General features: G+C 34.1%; 1 protein-coding gene across 1 annotated transcript; it reads left to right on the top strand.

The window, feature by feature from the left end:
* Nucleotides 1-14309: 14309 nt before the first annotated feature.
* Nucleotides 14310-22292, top strand: LOC130654685 (uncharacterized). Its single transcript, XM_057457301.1, has 2 exons — nt 14310-14779; nt 18707-22292. Exons 1-2 carry the CDS (start codon nt 14389-14391, stop codon nt 20434-20436), a joined length of 2121 nt encoding a protein of 706 aa, XP_057313284.1. The 5' UTR covers nt 14310-14388; the 3' UTR covers nt 20437-22292.
* The last annotated feature ends 367 nt before the right edge of the window (nt 22293-22659 follow it).

A 22659-nucleotide genomic window follows, 5' to 3' on the forward strand; every position in this document is an offset into this window, starting at 1 on the left:
TACCTGATTTGCCAGTTGTGGAATTGCCAAATATCATATCAGAAGGAGACAAGGGTCCTGCTGAAAATCAATTTCAACAAAACTTTCCTGAAGATGATGAAAGTATAACCCGTTCTGGTTTAGTTTGCCCGGTTGAACCTAACGATGCTGACAAAGAGTTACGAACAATACTGGAGAAGCTCTTGGGTTCTGAAGATGCAGTTAATCAAGCTCTTCAACATGGCACAGTAGCGAATGCAAATTTAGAATATACACGAGAACATCCTATTCGGGAATTAAAAACTCCTGGTTTTTTACTATGGCATACCCGACTGTTTTTATTAATGGAAATTGTGACTTAAATGTTCCAAGGTTGAATAAAATTAACTTTGAAGAATACATCGAACATATATATTATTGTTCTGATAATCGTGTAGCACGTCATCCGTACTTAAAATTTTTCTTATTGAATATGCGTTTGAGAATGCAAGCATTGCAGCAGGGTAGCTTTCTTGTTTCCCAACAATTGAATGATGCTCATCTTACAATCGCTGAACTGAGAGATAATTTACAAAATGATGATGATTCAGTTCCACGAAAAATTATTAGTATTGGAAAAAACCTGGTGAATACCGATCCATACTGGAGAGACCAAAAAAAAAATTGGATGCCATGTTGTTTTTTACACGAAATGAATTTGGCGATTTACCAGCATATTTTGATACCAACAGTTGCGCAGAATTTCATTGGAAACCATTGCATGAACTACTTATTAAGTATTATGCGTTAATAAACAATTTAAACGAAGATGCTGTACGCCAGCAAATGGAAAGTGACAATAAATTCAAGCGGGAAATGATTCTACAAAATCTTCATATTGTCACGCAGTATTTTGATGCAAGGACTATAAATTACTTTGCCACAGTTAGTAAGGAAGTATTTCAATATGATGACTATTGGTTGCGATATGAATTTGCTAAAAGTCGAGGTGAGATACATGGACACGCAATAATATCGTCATCTAAACATGCCCGAAAAGTCAAAACTATTATGGATAGCTTGTCTGATGATGTTGTAGATTCACAAGCATTAAAACCTGCAGCGCAAGAACTTCAAAATTGGTTACAAACAACAAATGAAGACAGTAATGACTTTTTTTCACCAATGTTTACTTCACTGCATCCTGCTGGTGGAAATGAATTTATAGATACTTCTGGAATTAGAACTTGGGTTCCAAACAAAGATCAATGGGCCAGACCAGAAGGGACTCAAGCTCCACCGGACTATAACCAAGGGCAAGAACTTTCGGATGTTGCTAGTCATGAAGGTAGTATAAAAGAGCAACATACCCATCTTGTGAACAGAATTGGCCTCCATAATTGTAATTCCAATTGTTTGCGTTATCGCCGTAAGAATAAAAAAGATACTGCTCCACAAAAGTACTGTCGCTTTCATTTTAGTGATCTTGATCCACAAACCAAAAAAACAAGTGGTAAAGAGATTCATCCTTTTAATGCTGTCATAACAGAAGGGGAACATCCTAAACATGAGGGACCACGCGATCATCCTCGTTTGATGATGCATGTAAAAACACGACTACTTAGTTGGCTAGCAAATTGTGATAGTCAACCCATTATCGATCAGGACCTTCTTGCTCTACAAAAATACATTGCTAGTTATGCTTGCAAAGGTGCTGCTTCAACGGAAGATTTAGTACATGTTTATCGCCATCTCATTGAAAACACTGATGATGGAAGCACTGTTAAAAATTTGGCTCAACGACTACTTCAAAAAATTGCTGGTCTAGTAGATGTTCCGGGTGCTGCGGCGGATTTCATTAATAGTGGTGGTCGTCTGATTAGATGTACCAGGAATTTCCGATACATTGGTATCAGTGGTTTCCGAGCCTTGGATACGTCTGGTGATGATGGAACTGTTACAAAAAGTAGCACATTAGACAAATACTTAAGCGATAAGCGTAGAGAAACTGAGCCAGAAATATCATTATGGAACTGGAGCAAGAAATGTAATTGTACCTGCAAAGTAGATCACGTCCCAGTTTTTACAGGAATATCTACAAAACCTGTCTGGCCTGTTACTGAGGACTATGCAAAAGCTATGCTCATTATATTTTCTGTTGGAACATGGCACAATACCGAAGAATTGAAGGGACAACATGAGTCATTTGCTGCTGCTTTGGCTTCCCTTGTTCAAACCAAAGAATGTCCATCAATATTAATTGATTCATTGAAAGAGGCTAAACAATCATTTGATAAAAAGAGCGAGAGAACACACAGTCACACTCGTGCAATCAATATTGAAACCAATACTCAGTCTTCGGATCAATCATCACAATATACAGATGCAAGTTCCCAATGTTCCCAAAATTCAGCCATTGCCCAAATGAACATTGGTAGAGCAATAATGAGAGTTATTGCTAGGCACCATGTTGCTGATATCAATGAGCCGAATTTACAACAAGTTCTTTCCGATGGAATTTTTTAATTTTGAAATATTTAAACATAGCCACAAGTCAGCATTGATACACTTTGTTATTTCTCATTTTTATGTTGTAGGAGGAACAAAAGGCGGAGTTAGCCGCCCTAAAGAGGCAAATGGTGAGCATAAATTTTTACTTTCAACATCGCATTAGTAACACACCCACACGTTTTAGTCATAAAGTCAGCATTTATTCAATTTGTTATTTCTCATTTTTAAGTTCTAAAATTAGCATTTATTCACTTGTTATTTTTATGTTGTAGAAAAATGAAAGCGAAAAGTTTTTAAACGAGTTGGCCTCTTTGAAAACAACGGTAGTAAGTATATACAATTGAACTTTAGTTTCATTTTTGGTGAAAGATATTTCACGGTGTGTAAGTTACTAGCAGAAATATAATTTCACAGATCAAATTAAAAAAGGCAAAACCTCGTAAATTTAAACCAGTAGCGTATTTCTTGCCAAAAGCAGCAAATCATGTCATTTCATATAAGCAATAAGTCATGAAGGAGATGCCTCCCTAAAAGTTAAGTAAGTTCGCAATATTCGTCGTATCATGTTTACCCTGCACATTTACTTGTATTATGACTGATTTTCCATTTAGAAGCAGGCTGAATTGACGTGGGATATTTACAAGGAGGGTGTGGTGTTATCGAAGGATATAGGTGGCTACGCTTGCCGCGAGAATTTTGATTTGTGGCGTGCTGCTGGGGGAAAAGGCCTTTTCACCCGGGAGGACGCCATAAATGCCCGGAAGCGTAGGCACCCAAATCCTTCAACACCATCCAGCCACAAAAGGAGATAATTCAATTAAAATCTTCTGAAAATTAACCACTTTTCTTTTTTCTTTAACTTGGCTGGTCTACCGAAAATTTAAATTTTTATTTTATTGTCCTATTTTTACAATCTGCTTTAAAAAAAAAATCGACGCGGAAATTTATCTCCTATGTGGTCATATTACCGTGATATTGTATTATATTTTATAATATCTATTGTGTTGACATTTTTTTAAAAAAAAGTCTATAATAAACCTTTGGGGAGAATAAAAGAAATAAAATCGTGGAAAAACAACAATCGATCTGCTAGTCTTCGTAAATTTGTATTTACATGTATGTATAATATGTATTTATATTATTTATTACGTTATTAAACACTGAAATTTTATATATTTTTATATGTTTTTACAACAAGGTAGTAGCTGAGAGCTAGTAACGTCTGATTTTGACAAGTCGACAGGTAGCAAAAGCGCGATTTAACCAAAGCCAGCTTTCATTCTCCACAAGGGTACATACAATCAAGTGCCTCTAGGCGATTTTTAGTTTTCGTTCAAAAGACTTACCCATGCATTTTTTGACTTTATAAATTTTGTCCGAAAATTTTTCCGCTGAAATAAAAAATTGTGTCCGAAAGTTTTTCCGCCGAAAATTTTAGTTCTTAATTTCTGTGATATAGGCTTTTAATATTTTATTAAACTGTTTAGCACATGGCTATTTTATGAAGTTTATCTGTAAATAAATAAATTAAAAAATCTTACTGTTTTTTTGCTGCTCCCTGCATACCTGTTTAGGGGTGAAATAGCGGTATATTGTGCACACGGGATTTTAGATGAGCCTTGCGGCTGTGAGTGCCTTATTATGGGCTGGGAAAAACAATTATCTCGCACCTACCACCACCAGGTAATCATCAGTATATGATATATATAGCTATCTTGAGGATAATAGGTCATCTTTGAGTCGTAGAGGGGAGAGTTGCATACAGTCACCACCACTGTCATTTATAGAGCACAAAAATGCCATGTTGCATAAAGAAGCTCTTTTTTATTCCATCGTAAGAAAAGGCGGCAATACTTGTTCGCCTCGACATGTCTAAAGGCATCTTTTCAGGATAAGACTTGCTGCGATTTCGGTTAACAAGATAAAATATATATGTCAATGATAAAACCGAGTGAAGTACGTGGGAACTTCGTTTCTATACGATTTGACCAAAAGTGGCACCTATAAATTTCCGCAACACTTTCTATATGAAACACCTTAATGCTGTGTGTGCTTTACACGATTGTTGTCATTGGAACCAAGTTAACTTTTAATCTCAGAATTATCAAAAAATGATAGTTTTTTTGGCGTTATGACCGATTGTTTAAATACTTGTATTGGCACATAATTCTGCTATGATTCACTGTATATTGACCTGAGATAAATTTGAGATTTTTGTTTTTAGATATTGAATTTGAAATATTTGCACCTCAATATTTTCTATACTCCTGGCCTAATATGATACTTATCTTAGATATATTGAGTATACGCAATCTTTGAGTTGTAGGGGGATTTTCTATTAAAGTCAGGCACCCCTGCCTTGCCGTTCCATTGCCTTGCCAGCACTGACCTTCCCTTTGCCTACCCTTCCTATGCCTTTTCTGGTGCCTGCCTACTATGCCCTTGCCTGTGCCTCCCATGCCTTGCTGATTCCTCTCCCTCTTCCTGTTTCCTTGCCTGCCTTTGCCGTGCTTAATGCCTTTGCCTCGGCAACCTCTCCGCAACACTTTCTATACTGGTAACGAACGGAGATATTGCGGTTAAAAGTTTTTTCGATGACGTCATCAACCTGTCGGTTCTGAAACGGGTTGGTAGACCGAGCTCTGAGAAATTGCCCTAAAATAATTGGCTTTCAAATAACGGTTAAGGGAAAATAAAGGTCAGCAAAACTCGCGAAAGTACAAACTTTTTAAAGAAATTTTCGTGTTCGTTGCCTTTATTGTATAGCGCTTAAAACGCTAAGCACAGCATACATAAGCATACGTAAGCTTAAAATCTTGCAATAATGAGCATAACTCTACGCATACCTCGAAACCGAGAAGTTCAGCTCATCAAAGTTGAATACTGAATATCAACATGTGCAAAGATAGAATCTGTCAATATCAGAGGTAAAAGGAAAAACAAAAAAACGCAATCAATTTTAAATATCAGGAATAGCAAAATATGTACAGTACATGCATGCTATTAAGTCAAAAACAGTAAAAACTGACATGCCTCCTTAAAACATTACCTATGCACTGGGATAAGCATAACTTAAGGCTCAAAATGAAAAATTCCTAAGCATACTGAGCCTAAGTGGAAGTTTACCGCATGCTTCTAAAAAAGGGTGTATACAATCATGTTATTTAAGCTATCGTTTACTTGAAATTCAAGCAGTTTAGTTAAAATTAAGCGTATTTTACTGAATTGGTTGGTCAGCAAGCACTATTTTACAAAACTTGTAGCTAGTGGAAACTTGTTGGAAATTGGTTAATGATTTGCCCACTTGACTATAATACTGTGTTATTTGTGCAAAAATGGCTACATTATTTTCACATAATTATGTGATTCCAGGTACATGACTGAAGGTAGCTAGGCAGAAACTCAACTTTATATTAACATTCTTATTTTATTCACTTCCTTTAAGTGTATATCTGCGTTTTTGTATTTCATCTTTTATATGATGACCAAAATTTTGGTTAAGGTTGCCTTTTTATAATAATCTTGACAAAATGTCATCAGAAAGTGAAGACAATACACTTCTTCACATTCTAAGTCATTCGCTCATGTTCTGTATCAAAAGAAATAAGTAAGGGCATTGTGAATATTTCTTATTTTCTAAAAAAATAATTAGTCTCATGGCATGAAAATTTGGTATGTTGTTGGCATTGACCCTAACTCTACTTAAAACATATGTGAAGAAGTTGTTACTTCTTTTTATGATCAGGGCCTTTTGAAGTCAGAACAGTCTTCTTCTTCCTATTCTCAACATCGTAGCAAAAGAATAATATTTATTTTCCCAATGGTTAACATAAAATTATGAATCCGTATATATTGTGAACTCACTGTGTCCAGTTATATTTAGCAACTGGAGCTGGAACTGGAGGAGGAAATCTTACATGTCGATGAAAAAGATGACTTTAAAAAATAATTCACTTAAGGAGGTTTCTCGTCTTTGATTTTACATTTTGTGGCCTTTACATTCCCAAAAATGCTCCCATTTACTGATAAATTCTGTGTTTACAACGTTATTCAGCGTTTTTATATTTCACTCGACAAGCTCACATTTTAAACAATAATAATCCAAAAATTTAATCTAGGTTTTTGAGAATTGAAAATGACAAGTCTACATGTTATCCAATACCTTATCGGTTAAAAATATGTTGGACTCTTATTTCGTCGTATTCTCGCTGTTAATTCGTTATTAGTACGTGTTTTAGCATCCTCTTTCACTCCATCCACATCTCCCAATGTGATGTTGAGATCAATATCGTACTCTTCATCTGGTGAACTCAGTTATTTTAATTAAAAAAAAATTGCCGAATAAAAATTTTCGGCGGACGTTTATTCGGTCGTCGATTAAAAATTTGCATCATAGAAATTATTCCAATTTGCCAAACCAACCGTGAAGATTAATTCAGCATTCTCATTATAAAGCATCCAATCATAAAATATATATAAACAAAAACATATTTCTGTAATAAAATTTTTTGTTTACTGTAATAATTGACTGCCCTAAATTTAGATTGAACCTATCAGACCTATTTCTAAGGTTAGAATTGCTTTTCATAGTTCCTGAACCAATATCTTAGTCAAAATTAATTATCTATCAAAAACGTTGTCTCTGAAAAGGACTAAATTCTGGAACTGAGAAATAATGATGATAATGAAACTATTTTTTGGCTTAATTTCATCAAACCAGTTAAAAACCATATAATGTTAAATCTTAAGTTAATATTTTAATTTGTACTGAAGTTATGGAACTTGTAATTGAAAATGACACCACCTTTTTTGGACTTATTTTGTGATTTTTTCATGGTCACTGACTTGTATTAGTATCGATAGTATATCACTCTTCAATATCATCAGACATTTAACTTCACTATATACGGGCTTTAACAACATGATGCCAGTAAAAGAAGAACTAATATTATTATGCGTTATTAGAGTAAGAAACATTTTTTAAATTTGAGGGGATTTTGTGAGACCTGATTTGGTAGAAAAGCATCTCATATTCTTTAAAAAGCAATATTATTGACAGGTGGTATTACATGTGAAATATTAACACTATCTTGGGAATCTTGGACTTGACAATATGTCATGATAATATGATTACGGTTCGATTTGTCTGAAATATCTTCATTTCGTGTCCATAGGCGTAGCAAGAATCATTTGACCAAAATTCTTCTTACATTTTTCATTATTTACTCAGAATTTAGAATGTTTTACTTTTCCTGAAAGTGCCTATATATTTTTTTAAGCCCTATACAAGATTATCTTTTACCAGATTGGTTTGAAAGTACTCTAAGAAGTTGCAAGTCAATTTATTTACTAAAGTTATTTCACTTTTAATTTTCTTAAATTACGCTGATAAAATTGTGCTTTCCATGATAAAATGGTTAACCTTCGTATATTTTATATGGTAATTAAAAAATCAAGTAATAATACATGCTTGTTAACGACAACCTGATATGAATAAGTTAAAACATGCGATATAAATTTGTAAAAAAACATTTTCAACATTAAAAAGCTATTTGTCTATAATAAAGGAAAAAATGTCAAATAAAATGGCTGAAGTGACATGTGTAGTGGGCGACACTGGATCTCTGAGCTAGTAATTACATGTACTGTCATTCTCTGCATAAAGCTGCAAATTAAAGCTCGCCACTTAGAAACAAGTGGATTTTCTTTATATGGTCTTATCTTTAGTTAGCTAGTAAGTGTAGATAGCTTGGTATTACTTTTCTACTTATTGAACTTTTCCAGCTATTAAAATATTTCCATGTAAGCAGTATCACCCTATGGTGTATTTTCTTGCACTTTCATTGTTTAGTGATACTTTTTGTGCATTTTCACTTTGAAAAAAGCATGCTACAGCCCACCCACCAATTTAATACGAACAGCTTTCTCCTGTTCGTCCCAGACTCGCCGCCTCGCCAAAATGTTTTTTGTAACGAAATAATTATGTCACACATTCGCGCCCATCACGTTTTATATCGGATCAGCCTTTTCCAGGGTCATGTTCGTCTTGTCGACCAATATAAAAAAGAGACGTGGTCGCTGAAAAAGCAGAAACCTTTCCTACTTTTTTTTCAATCGCCGGCGAACAATTCATTGCGTATTTTACTCCAATTAAAATGTTTTTTATTTAGTCAGCAAGTACGATATATTCATGCGGCAAGTCCTTTGCGGACATCAGGTTAAAAGTGTTGCGCGTGTAGTAGTGAAGTAAAGTTAAAATGGAAGAACGGTATAAAGAACTTGCCACAATTAATCATGAACTTCTAAGACGGTTTATACAATAGAATTCTTTAATTAGTCAACAACAACAAAGAACAGGAATCGCAGAGAAAGAAGACGTAGCGCAATTTTAACCTTACGCTAAGCAATCATCATTTCGATTGCAAGAAATGAAGGCAAGTGCAGAAATAGGTCACTAGAGGACATTCTGGTAGTAAAAGTTCACAAGTATAATTGTCTGTGGAGCACTAAGTTCTCTTCTTTCAAAGAAAATCAAAAATAAGTGTCAAGCATGGCGCAATAATTTTGACAAACTATGAAAAGATGGTATTTTTTTCTTTCTTTCTAATTTTCTTTTTTTTTCCATAAATAAAACAGATAAAAATTTGTTCATCAATCCATCATTAAAGTCACTCATGGTTTGTTTTTGTCACGTTTTTTAATCGCCTGCCAAAATTTAAACAATTGAGATTGAGCACACTAACTTGTCCTGTGCGCTTTTTGCACTCCAAATCGCTAACAGGAGACCCGGCTTGATGTAGTCCAGTTAATAACTACATACAATTTAAGTGGTTGCATTTCACAGCAGTTATTTATTTGTCAGTGTGTTTTACCGTTACAAAAAGAAAGTAAGTGTTTACACAAAAAGGAAGGATCCGACCGTGCTCAGGCTTATACTATCAAACTACACTGTATTATACCATTTTATTCTACAGATACTGCTTAATTAAATTATTTTTGTTTCGCTTCTTTCGCCAAGTTCCGCTCTCGGATAAGTTGCTTTTAAATATATAGTCGTTAAGATAATTATAATACCAAGCAAAACACAACGTTTTGGGAATATGCACATAGCAAGATATATCGTCCTTTATATAAATCATGAATAAAATTGATCATATTAAAAACTTTAGTGTCTGGGGTATTCTGAGCTCTGCCTAAGACGAGGGTGCTGCCATGCTGCTGCTAACGTGGATTGTATGTCAATTCTTTTTTGCCATACGAGAATTGACATTAAATCAGGCTACAAATAATATGACAAAAGGTGAGACTCTTGTTATAATTTTGTTGGAGTTGTAACTTCATTCAACATGCAACATCTTAAGCTTTCCACATTAGAAAACCAATCACCTGTAAAAGTAAATTTTTTGTCTACCTATGCTATTGTACAAATTACAATTTACAAGTAGTCGATTCAACCGTCAATTGGAAAACTAGATTAGCACATTACAAATCATCTGTACTTAAGTGGCCAACCTGGCGCTCAACGCTGGGTCATGTAGTAGATTTATATTCTAAATTTCGAAAATCTTCTTGAAACGTTCAAAGATAATCCGAATGTTAACAAAATTTTGCGGTATTAACAAGGTTTACCAACCAACCAACCAACCAACCAATCAACCAATCAACCAACCAACCAACCAACCAACCAACCAGCCAACCAACCAACCAACCAACCAACCAACCAACTAACCAACCAACCAGCCAACCAACTAACCAACCAACCAACCAATCTCTATATTAATAATACCTGTACTTTGTCTGTCGTGGTAATCACGAACGAATTCATCTTACGAATACACATTAATCTAAATTAACATTTTAGGAACGTCGTGGTAAAGCGAATCATAGGACAAAAAATGCCGACAGTTGAAAACATAGCAATGAAACGGCTGTTTTCGTACGTACATGCTTGTCTGAAGACGTTTGTCCAAACTTTCAAGTATATTTCGAATTGCGAAATCACAGAACGAACACAAAAATAACCAAAATATACTAGTATTGGAAAAAAAATATTTTTATTTCATTAGGGCAAAATTATATAATGACGTACCTATTATTGTTAAAGGAGAAAAATGAGTAAATGATTTTTTTAATTTAACTAAAATTTTTTAAGTAAAATTATTTTTTGTGACTGGCTTTATTCTTTCTGACTGTTTTGAATTAATTCTGTTTGTTTTTGCGTCCGTTTACATTTTTTAGTCTTTATGCTTTTTTAGTCTAGTCCCAAGAGAGAACACATGTTGATAACAGTAAAATGATAAATAACTGTGTATCCTCTTTAAAGATCCAATAATACTACTACTAATACTACTAATAATTGTAATAAGAACTGTGCTTTTATTTCAGCCGAAGTTGCGGAATTGTTGACCCGAATCACTGTATTGATGTGATCGCTTCACGGGATCGACATACTGTACAGTTGTACTAAAGCGCTTTGCCCCAATATACGACACGGTTTACCTGTACTTAAGCCCTCAACCTGTTGTCCAACATCCGGTTACTCAGCTAATTTCCGTGATAATAGCCGTTGTCTGTATGTCGGCTAAAATTGGGTTATGCTTAACCACGGACGAAATCTTGAAGCTGCAAATAACAAATACGATATAAGTTTTATGGACTTTTATTTTGATAGGCGAACTCCCGTGGATTTTCCACAGGCTAACGACTAGTCTGTTATGGTAATACGCTGTCTGTCTGTAACACCAAAGTGAATATGACTTTTCTTTGATATTGACTTTTCTTTGATGTAGCCAAAGAGTTATGTCTTTTTTGTTAACCTTTTTGACATTATTGTACGCCGTTTATGCATAAGATTGACGTCAATATTATTGTTACTCGCAATTCTTGACTTAACTCAAACCAAGGCCATAGCATATTTATCACGTAAAATTAAAATATATTGAAAAGTCGAAACTGAACTATTAGATTAATGTGACGTAATTTTTGATCTTCATGACGTCATCACATTTTTACCTAGAATTAGTTTGTATTAACACGTTTTACATCTAGCCATGTCCAGTTTTATCGCCTGAATACAAGTACTTCAGGGTATATGCCTCGCGCGCACTTTATCCCCACCCCACCCGCTCCACCCGGTGCTACACATACTCATTATGACATTCTCAGTTAACCCTATTCGGTCCGGGGTTTTTCGAACATACTATGACCGGGGGGGGGGGGAGCGGATTCCGCCCCCCCCCTCAATAACTTTTTATAGGATTTTTCAAATTGAATCTAACTTGGCACACTTATAGTACGTCATAAAAGGAACAAAATGGCGGCAATAAATATTTGCTTGCGTCAGCACATTTTCTGTGACGTCATCAGAAGCTTGAAAATTGTTAAAAATGCCACTATCTGCTTAAAATATAATTACTTTTGTTCTAGAGCGAATTTTTACATTCTGTTTGAAGTTTCTGAAAGCTAAATAAAATTTTTTTAACATATCTTCCGGTTTTTACATGGATCGAATAAAAAATTGCCAAAAATTGGCCGAAAAAAAGTTTTTTTCCGATTTTCGGGTGAAATCCGACAAAATCGGGAAATCGGAATAGTCACGTGTCAAAATTATTCAAAATGATTCTTCTTGATGAAACAAAGTTGTGTTGCAAGTTTCAAGTTCTAAGGATAATCCTAACAGGAGTTATTATATTTTCCCCATTATAAGGATTTCATAAAGATTTTTAGGGGTAGTTTCGAGTAATGGCCAATATCAACGCCTTTGAAAGGTATGGCACCTAAAAATTTAGCATGCAGGTGTCTAATAGATAAATGTTGAAACTCAGTAAGTATCATAGCCATATAAGAAAGCAATCAGGAGTTATTAAAAAAAACCGTCAGGGGGGCTGAATCCGCCCCCCCCCCCCGGACCGAATAGGGTTAAATAAAAACACCTTGAATGGACTCTCAAATGTAAAAAAAATAACGTGACTTTTGAGTTGTTTTACAGGAATGTTTGTAGTAAGTAATTTGTAAAAAGTTGATGTAACATCGTTAAAAAACATTATTGTTAGTTAATTGTAACCCCCACACAAGAGATTCGCATAAGAAAGATCTCATTTCCTCACGAGGAACCAGATTTTTTTGATCGTACACAATTCTGATAAGGAGAGTTAAGGGAATCCGTAAGGATGAAAAATAAAATAAAAATAACGCCTGCACAGAATTATTTTTATTTGGATCCAGTCCGAATTATATATTACTCCACCCTGATTATGTCCTCCGATCTTTAAACTTTTATGTATCTTAAACCTAACAGCTTTCTTATTGACTAAATTAATTTCCACTTATAGATTACGTGATCAAATAGTTTATACTTTCATATATGACCTCACAAGCGTTAATCCCAGCAAATTCTCACAAATATTATCTAAACCTCCAACGGAGTGTACAAACATAACCCTTTTATATGTTAAAACATGTGAAACCTCTTCAAATATTATAAACCACAAAAACAAAGAACTTGTGGACACAAAACTTTGAAAATATTATTTTATGTGCATGTAAATATATATGAATTTAATACTGATCAAAGTGCGTTTTAGCAAATACGTGTAATTTTACGATGTATTGATTCTCGACTTCTGAAACTTTAATCCAGTTTTTAAGATTTTAGAAAAGAATCTACGAGGAGAAAATAAGGATATATTGGCCACAATTTACAAGACAGAAAATGCATGCACGTTATAACGTGATCCATCTTAACAAGAGATTTGAAACATCATCGGATGAGAATAAAACAAATAACAAGAATAACTCAGATGAAATATGGAAGTACCAGCATCGATAAAGGTATATTCACAAATCATGAGAAGAAGTGCGTACAGTTTCAGCCGGTAAAACACTTATTTATTCCTGTAAACGCAACCACTTTTGTGAAATACCCAGAGATACATTAGAACATGGTCAAACGCAAGTTTATTTTTATGGCATGTATTTATTAATGAATTCTTTGTTTTATGAAATATTTTACAAGCTTTGCTAATCTTGTGCTGTTGTGTTTGCCTTTATAAGTGTGAGAAAACATAAAGTACATGAATTTTTTTAACTATTAGCCTTTTTTTATTCCTACTATTGTTTTTACTTTTATTTTTTATTGATTTGTATTTTTTCTTTGTATGAAAGTTGAGTGGTACTCTTCCCAAAGGTTAACAAAATAAAGCAGTTACTTCGTCTCCAGGGCTTTATGATGGAGGGGCTTCACAGTGGGGTTTCCGTGAAAAAGCGTAGAGACGAGGTTTTGTTAAACCTATGAAGTGTACTGGTTTGCATGGTGTTTAATTTCTGTGATGTTTCAGTCATATTTTCCCAATAATTCCGCTCTTCTTATGACAACTATTTCATTTGGAAATTTTGGATGATGTAAGCGCTACAAAGGTTTCGCCAAAGATTTGCTTTGCGCCGTTTGCTCTCCAATTTAATAATGGTGTTATCTTTAATAATACATCGCATTTTTAAGATAATGTTAAATAAAATGCCTTCGGCTATATCGTATTTAGCCCGTTTTTGAGAACTTTAAAATGTTTTTTCGAAAGTTTTTGCTACTATTGGCCTTCTTTCGTTGAACAGCCATAATATTCCAACGATTAACTCATTTCAGCCTTCAGTCTTGAGCCTGACAATATATGTTCTTTTAAAAATCTTCGCTAAATATTTTTTTCTTGTATGTAATACTTATATCAAATCAATTTATTGTTACATCCACGAGGCTGATTCACGGCGCGGTTTACCGCAACGACCGACCGAGTCTGCTAGGGAATGCTTTTATTGTCTAAGCAAATCTGTTCGGCAAATTATATATTTCAAGTCACATAAACAAAAAATAATTTCTAATATGTCGGCATGGTTTTGTCACCAACTTGAGATAAAGTAATTTTTAAAATGGGTAAATGTGATACTAATAAGGTGATAAAACATCATTTAAAACCTTATAGAAAAACTGTTCTCGGTAGCAACAACTTAGCTATTTTTTTGCGACCGTCTTTGACTGATATTATCTCCTCGTCTAAAGTTACATCTCAACTGCAGCATGGTAATGAAAATCTTGATGGTCTGTCTGCAATAAACTTATTCGAAATGTTAAAAGATATTAATAAAGTTATGGTTAAAGGTACAAAACTATACGAGAGTTTAAAGGAGTTGCGTCTTTGTGGCTGGATTATGCCTTATACGTTGATCTTAGCTGGACCTCAGGAAGACATGAAGATTGTTAAGCATGCTTGGGTAAAAAGGCATTTAAAAAGCCCACAAGGTTATTTTATCAGAGATATAGGTGTGTACCTGTGTGTATCTTCTTTGTAAAACAACTTCTTTGTTGTTATATGTAAGCACCCATAAAGCGAGCATGTATAAAAGTTGAGATTGCAGGTCACCATACAACAGTACAGCACTGGATTGGGGGGGGTCACCTAGCCGTTTTGGTGTATCCTGTAAGTATGCAGTAGCTGTCATCTGTGCACGTAATAAAAGACTCAAATATACTTATTATTCACAAGCTAGCTAGCTTTGCTTGCTTCAGGACATCAAAATAATAAAATCTCTCTAGCATGTTAGCCAGAAACAAATAGTATTTTACCATGTTGTTGATCCAACGTAAATAAACATTAATAGTGCCAGAGCGGCATGGTAAATTTTTTTAAATCATGAATCGCTGTGAAATACGTATGTGACTTCATATAAAAAAATTGTCCAGCGGGTTGCCCTTTTACAAAACAATTTTTTTCCAAAAAAAGTACTCACCCGATCCAGGTAACTCTCAACTAATTTGGAAGTGGTGTTCTGCCCGGATAATGAACATTGGCCTGATTAAGTACGGCAGCTTGCACCGGTTAAGAACAGGGCAGAAAATACATAATCAGGGCAACATAATCAGGACAGGCCGGCTTATTACTCAAAAATTTTATTTGGCACTTATAAAAGGGACATATAATCAGGGCAGGCCAGTTTATATACGACAGTGTAATATTATTTCTCATTTATTATAGAACGAACATAATCGGGGCAAGCCGACTTATGTATGACACAGTCAAATATTATTCGAGACTTATAGAACGAACGTAATCGGGGCCGACCGGCTTATGGATGGCATTTTTCTATTATTTCTCACTTATTATAGAACGCACATAATCGAGGAAGGCCGGCTTATGTATGACAGTCAAATATTATTCCAGACTTATAGAACAAATATAATCGGGGCCGACCGCTTTTATATCATTCGTCATCACTTCTGACAAGCAAATAGCCCTGGTGGCAAAGTTGTTGTTGCTCTCAAATGAAACGAAATTTCGCGGAAAATACTAAATTTTGGGATTCGCAAGTTTAATAACTTTTCACCAAACTTAATTCCCGCAAAAAGAATAATTTAGGTTCTGTAAAATTTAGTTACTTCAAAGTATATTATGCTGAAATGTATTTACTACAAGATTAGTTTTATTACGTCGAGACTTTTTTCTTCCGCTATCTCTAGTTTTTAGGGGTGTTCTATCTTCCAGAGAATGTTTAATTCACAAAAGTTCGAAGAAAATGCCAATCACAGCCTGCCTGACCAGCCATTATATCAGCGTTCATAATCCGGTCACCACTACATAACCAGTGCAAAAAAAACATAATCGGATCATGTGTACATAATCCGGCTGTCCCGGTTGTAAACAGGCCGTTTTCGCAATCTGGGCAGAACAGTGGCGGACTCCCCTGATCGGGTGATAGCTAGTGTGACTATAGCTATTAAAATTTTTCTGCTTTGACGTCGAAACTTTTAACCGATTTATGTCACCATTATTTTATATATACGAAACTATAGTTGAAGTAAAATATTTTTTTTGAGCACCTTTCTTTTCGTAAATTTAAAGTTTATTAGCATGACAAATAATATTCACCTATTCTTCATCGTTACATTGTCCTTCAGTATTTTTTTTAACCCAAGTTACACAAAAGATTGGTTAGTTGACAAGATTTTGTGGTCAACTTAAAGTTCGAACAACGATGAGGAATTATTTATCACACACTCAAATAAACCTAAAGATTTTTATTACTTTCAGTAATAATAATTTTTAGTAATACTTTACACATAAAAAACTGAATACCTGTGATTTTTTTTTAAGCTTTTAGCATTTTTGTGGAATAATATTTCATGGTTCAAAACAGAAAGAAAGTTTCACAGAATTTATTTTTGCAGTTTGCACAAAAATCCTAATATTTCACTAAGTTAAATTTTTTAAATTTTCAAAAAAATACGTGAAACCACTAAATTTTCTTCCTGTAAAGATTTTTGACAATGAAGTAGTCAAAGTTTTTAAGGAGTTTCAGGATACAAAACAGCAAAAGAGAATATTGTCCAAAGCCTTAAAATGTTTATTAATAATTAATTTCTGTGAGGCAGGAAGTTATAAAATAGTACACTTTTTAATTTATTTGCTTAAAATCATTTTTTATGCTTAAATTAAATTCACATTAACACAAAAAATATGTTTTTTTATCAAAGCCTTCTTTATGATAGTATATATAAGATCTTTTGTCTAATGCTTGCATATGTGATTCTATTCTGTTGTATGTTACATTGCTCAGTGTGTGCCTTAGCAACTTTTAAATAAAGAATGCTACTACTGTTTTTGTTAAGAGGATATAAAGGATTAAAACAAAATTTAGTTTTTGCTTTGCTGTTAATCGTATTTATTAGATCAGTGCAAATCATGATTAAAAAGTTGATATTTTGCAGAACCGAATATGTTTTATTTTAACAGGCCAACACAGCTAATGAAGAAATATTCTCTCATGGTTTAGCTACCTAATTTTTTTCACTGTCAACATAGCATTCAGGATAATGTAAAATTCTATATTGCTTTAGTTCTGGTTTGGTTGATTTTGGCTTACAAAACACAATGTGGAATTAATGCCAACATTAAAATTAATATTTTTAATGATTCTATTTCCTCACTTTTAAGTATATATTTGAGCTTTGATCTTTCATAAATTATGAATGAATCTTTTTTTTACTTAATAAAATATTAAATATGAATTAAAACAAGAATCCTGATATTAGTATAGTTTCTTTACATTTTCTTTGTATAAATTTTGACAAGTTTACAAAACCGCTTTTTGCATAACAACTTGATGAGATTCTTTAAAAAAATCATATAAAAAATACTGGGTGTCTCTTTAACATGTCTTTTAAAATGCTGTGATAGATTAAACGATTCTCTAGATGTTATTTCCAAGTTTTGAGAATTCTGATTATTATAAGTATTACCAAAAGCACGATATTTTAGTGATTGGATAGCAAAATAAATTGCAAAATGTAAGTTTGGCATCTTTTAAGATAACGAAAGTAAAGTTCTATAAAATTAAGTGTTAACAAGACAACCTCTTGTAGAGTTTAAAAAATACAACTGTTTGTAAAAAACAGCACATATAGCTTTAATAACAATCATGTCTTTATGAATTAAGCGATGTCATGCAATGTACTACCAAATATTTGTCCTGAGTTTTGTCACAATACAATGTCTCCTGCACTTTTGATGGGCTTCAATGTTCAAATTATACACATTATGTCTCCATCTCGGCTTGGTGATGGGGCTCGTTAGGCTAGCAGTAATTACCCCCTCTTTAAAAAACACAAACGTTAATCTAGCGTTCTCTGTCAACTCCCCTTTTGCACTTCCACTATTATCCAATACAATAGGGCAGAGCCTGACAATTTTTTTTTTAAGTAACTTTGAAAACCCAAATTTACGCCTAAGGAATTGAACACGCGTCGTGTTTTTCATGTTTCTCTAGGACCTATTAAAACATGTTATTTCTAAGTTAACCATTACCTGTGGTTCTTGTTGACTAATATTTACAGTTCAATGCAACAGTTATTTAAGACCATTGCGGAAGTTTAGTGTGCAGGCTAAGTGTGATATACTGTGCAAGCTGACTGTTATATATGTCCAGGTTATGTGAAGATTAAGCTAAACCTTAAAGTTAATATTGCACTACTGTATTCAGAAATATAAATATACTGTGAGGTTTAAGCTTAAAGATCGCCATGTGATGTCAAAAACATTTCTGTCTCGCTGCTTCGCAAACGGATTTTTGTATTCTGCGTTGTCAACTACTGTGTTGAACTGTTCTTATTTTTCATTGTAAAAATAATATCATGATTCTTAGTAAAGGTAGCGCGATATCGTCGCTGTTTCTTATCATATTCTTCTACCTTTAGGTATGGTTCAAGATTTTGTGGTGGAATTGATACCTCAGTCTCCATTTATGTCTCTGACAACAGCATTGTTTGATGCTGTTGCTGATCTCAACCATCAAAACATCTTCCCTACCAAGCACAACCTCTACGATTATCTGAAGAAGCATTACCCTGAAATCAAAACACCAGAAACTAGAGTTATCCATGACTGCTTGGGTAGGCTGATAAAAAGTAGGCGATTATATCACAACGGGCGTGGTTATTTTGTGTTACATAACGAGAATGTTTTAAATGAAGTTATTGCTACAAAGGTATTAGAGAAAGAAGCTCATGCGAAAGATGAAGCATTGCTTTCTGTGAAAGGTTTTGCGCTCAGCAGTTCAATGACAACGTCAAGTTCACCTGGACAGACAGACCTGGAGGTAAACGGTGACACTTCTGCTGCCCAACAGACCACCCCAGATGTGACAAGTATAGACAGTGGTGCTGGTACACCACATAATATGAAAAAGTTTTTTAAGCGTAACTTTAATAAAAGCGAGAAGAAAATCGAAAACAAGGTATTAAAACCGAAAGTGTTTTCTTGCGGCATAGGCGGTACTATGACAGACAGCGTTACTATCCTTGCTAATAAGCCTATTTCCCCAAACGAAAGCAAAACGTTCAAAATCAACGGATCTGCTTTATCACATAACAAGGACAATTTGTGTGATGACAAAAATAAAACGATTCTTAATCAGCATTTTAGCTCGGACAGTGAAACTGTTTGCGAACATTCTTGCAGCGATGTCACAGTAACTGGGAGTGAAAAAGCTAAAGCAAAGCGAAGTCGAAGTTTCGGCGGGAAAGACAGTAAGAAATGTCACAAGGAAGTCTCATTTGCTTTGTTTGGTTCACCAACCCATGGTTTGGAAGGTGATAGTGACAATGATGACGACGGCAATGATGGTGAGGGACGAAAAAATAACAATTATTTCAAGAAACGCAGTTATTCATTTGGATATTCCAAACGTCTACACAAAAGACCTGTTTACACTGAAAAGAATGAACTAAAAAAGACATCGGAAAGCAAAGGTCCTGTGAATAACAAGGAAAACAGTTCTAACGCTATAGACTTAGATAATTATTCCTCATATGTGGACGTTGAGAATTCTTTTGTCGATGACAGCTTGCCTTTGCATTTAACACTACAAGATCATCTTGTACATCAACCTGACATGAGACCAGTTCAGACCCATCCACACGAGCAACTATTTAATTATACCGATTTGGGTAGTGCTTTGAGTTTGCAAGTGAAAACAGTGCCATATTCTGTGTGCGATTTAGCGTCCCCACCTAAAAGTGTTTCTTTAGCAGCGGAACTTTGTGAAGCATACGATGTTAAAGAGTCGTGTGCTCAGAACGATCAGGTGACTGAAATAGAACAACTTGATAGAAGTTTATTAAGTCCTCGATCAAGAAGAAAATTTGGTGGCACTCCTTATGAAAGTCATTATGTTGAAGATCTTTTGGACGATGTTAAAACTCGCGATGAAAATATGAACGTTGCAGAAACAAAAAATGTATCAAAACAATTTGAACTTGAACATAAAAACGATGGAAAAAAAGAAAAGAGTAAACTAAAGAATAATGTAAAGCTGAGAACGAGATCTACGAAATCGGCTGAACAAAGGAAAAAAGACCAAAAAGAGAGAAACTCGCTTTTATTTGAAGAAAAACGCGCTTCATTAAAAGTGATGGGCATAGTATAGCATTTGAGCGCAAATTTCGACCACGCTAAGTAACTTGTATAATAAGTTATAAGTGTTTAGGTTCTCCAGGTCACACCTTAAGCGTCACTGGAATCCTTAAATTTCAACCTTCAATTAATCAGGATAAATTTCTATGCAGATGAGAGCTGGGCTGGGTGTTGTGAACCTGCTGCTAATTAAAAAAAACACACACTGAAACTATCGACGCCGACATTTATAAAATGAAATCACTTGATAAGTTAAAATCGTTACACAAATTTAATTTGTGCGGCATGTGGCTGCTAAAAGAAAGTGAATTTTCGTAAGAATTATTTTTCTTCAAAACTTTTTGTATGCTGCGTTTTCATTTTTGGTAACATCGAGAGATTAAATATAGGTCAGAAATCTTACTTTCTTTGGCAAAAATTGATTTATGCAACAAATCTATTAAAATTTGGGGTAAACCTCATATGTAGCTAAATGATTAAAAACATGCATTTAATTGTACGCGATGTGAGGGGAACTACGCCAGCTTTGATTCGCATTCAATTTTTCTGTTTTTCGTTTAAAGGTAGATAAATAGGTAGATAATAGATACCTGCTAACTTTTGTTAGTTAGTGATTTTTACCAACAAAAGTTAACAGGTATCGATTTGTGAAGATTTCTATTCGCAAAATCTTTTAGTTTGGCACAATTGCGAATGTTTGTCTTCGCGTAAAGCAAAAACTTCGCGAATTTTCAATTTGCGAATGTTCTGTCCGCAAAAGTTTCTTCCTCTTGTTATCACGTTATACGCACATAACTTGATTATCATGCGGAATTGTTTTCTTTGACACTATTGTTTGTATATAACATATATTACTCTTTATTTTTCACACTTGTTTTTTTATTAACATCCTATATTTTTATAAGTGCTATATAATTCTCTCTTTTTATGAGCATTATTTATGCAGAGACTTTCTGCAACTTTGACTTCATGACACTTTTAATAACTTTTAGACTTATTTTTTACCATTAATTGCATGTTTATTTGCCTTTAAATTTTTGCCAAACGATTTTTTAAGGAAAGCTGATGTAACATTAAGTTTTACACATTACACTTTTAACAGGGGCAGTGCATATTATCTGCTCCTTTAAGCAAATATGTACTCCATCCTACAGAAAAGATCTATTACAGCCGTCTTTCTATAATGAATTCTTATTTCCCCTGCTATTTTCAGTTACTTAAATCGTAACCCATCAAATGCCATAAATTTGTTTACCCGTTTTCATAATGATTTTAAAGGATGTTCACAAGGACGTGAGCTGGCATGATAACCTGAGCTTGTTTGCTTCGCAAAGATCTTGCTGTTGTTTTAACTTTGAAATAGAACATTGGTTCTTATAAGCGACTCAACCTACCCTGTAATTTTGGCTGATTATGTCCGATGAATTTGATTTTCAAACAAATTTCGTACCTGCAAATAAATACAAAGGGACTAGTGATGACGCTAGGTATGTTTATTTTAATTTAAAGAGCTATTTATTTATTTATTTGTTAATTTATTCGATGCCAATTTACGTTTTTATTTTTCTGCATGATTCATTTATTTCAGTTGTAACTATTTAAAATCAATGTAATATATTTTTTCATCACCTAATTGATTCTTTTCTATTTTTTTTTTTTTTTTGTGTGTAGCCGCGTTTTACACTGTTATTACCCAGTCATAGCAAAGAAAATCACTCAATATAATTTTATTTTGTATAATAAGTTTCCGTGAAAATTGTACACACAGCTATGATAGTAATTACACCTTACATTTAGCATAAGTGGATGAAATTTCTCATGGTCTAATTTTCGAAAAAGTACATTTCGTGAGGATTAATTTTAGCGAATCGGCCGTTTCCAATTATTTCGCGTGGACAAATCTTCGCGAATTGACCATTATCTAATCTTTCGCGGGGGTTTATTTATATTGAGTGTTGTGTTACCGTCAGAAGTAACAAATGGTTTTTGTAAAGAAACTATGTATTCGCTGTAGTAGTAAAGTTACAAAGATCTATATGTCATCACAGATCTACCTCACATTCAAAAAAAGACGAGTCAAATAAATGTGTGTGAAGTGACGGTCACCATTCCAGTATTAAAGGCCAATTGCTGTTGCAACGCTATGAAGAAATGGTACAAGAACTCTATTGTGAACCGAAAGATGAAGTAATATGGGTAGTTTTATTAACAGGAATGCTAATGCCAACGTTCAGTT

This window comes from Hydractinia symbiolongicarpus, chromosome 8 (genome assembly GCF_029227915.1).
Source record: "Hydractinia symbiolongicarpus strain clone_291-10 chromosome 8, HSymV2.1, whole genome shotgun sequence".
Classification (NCBI taxonomy): Eukaryota; Metazoa; Cnidaria; class Hydrozoa; order Anthoathecata; family Hydractiniidae; genus Hydractinia; species Hydractinia symbiolongicarpus.

What these genes read in the sequence shown, in the direction of transcription:
- LOC130654685 (XM_057457301.1), top strand. Translation starts at nt 14,389, where the DNA reads ATGGGTAAATGTGATACTAATAAGGTGATAAAACATCATTTAAAACCT. An exon ending in TTATTTTATCAGAGATATAG is followed by an intron (nt 14,780 to 18,706) that starts GTGTGTACCTGT and finishes TTCTACCTTTAG; the next exon opens with GTATGGTTCAAGATTTTGTG.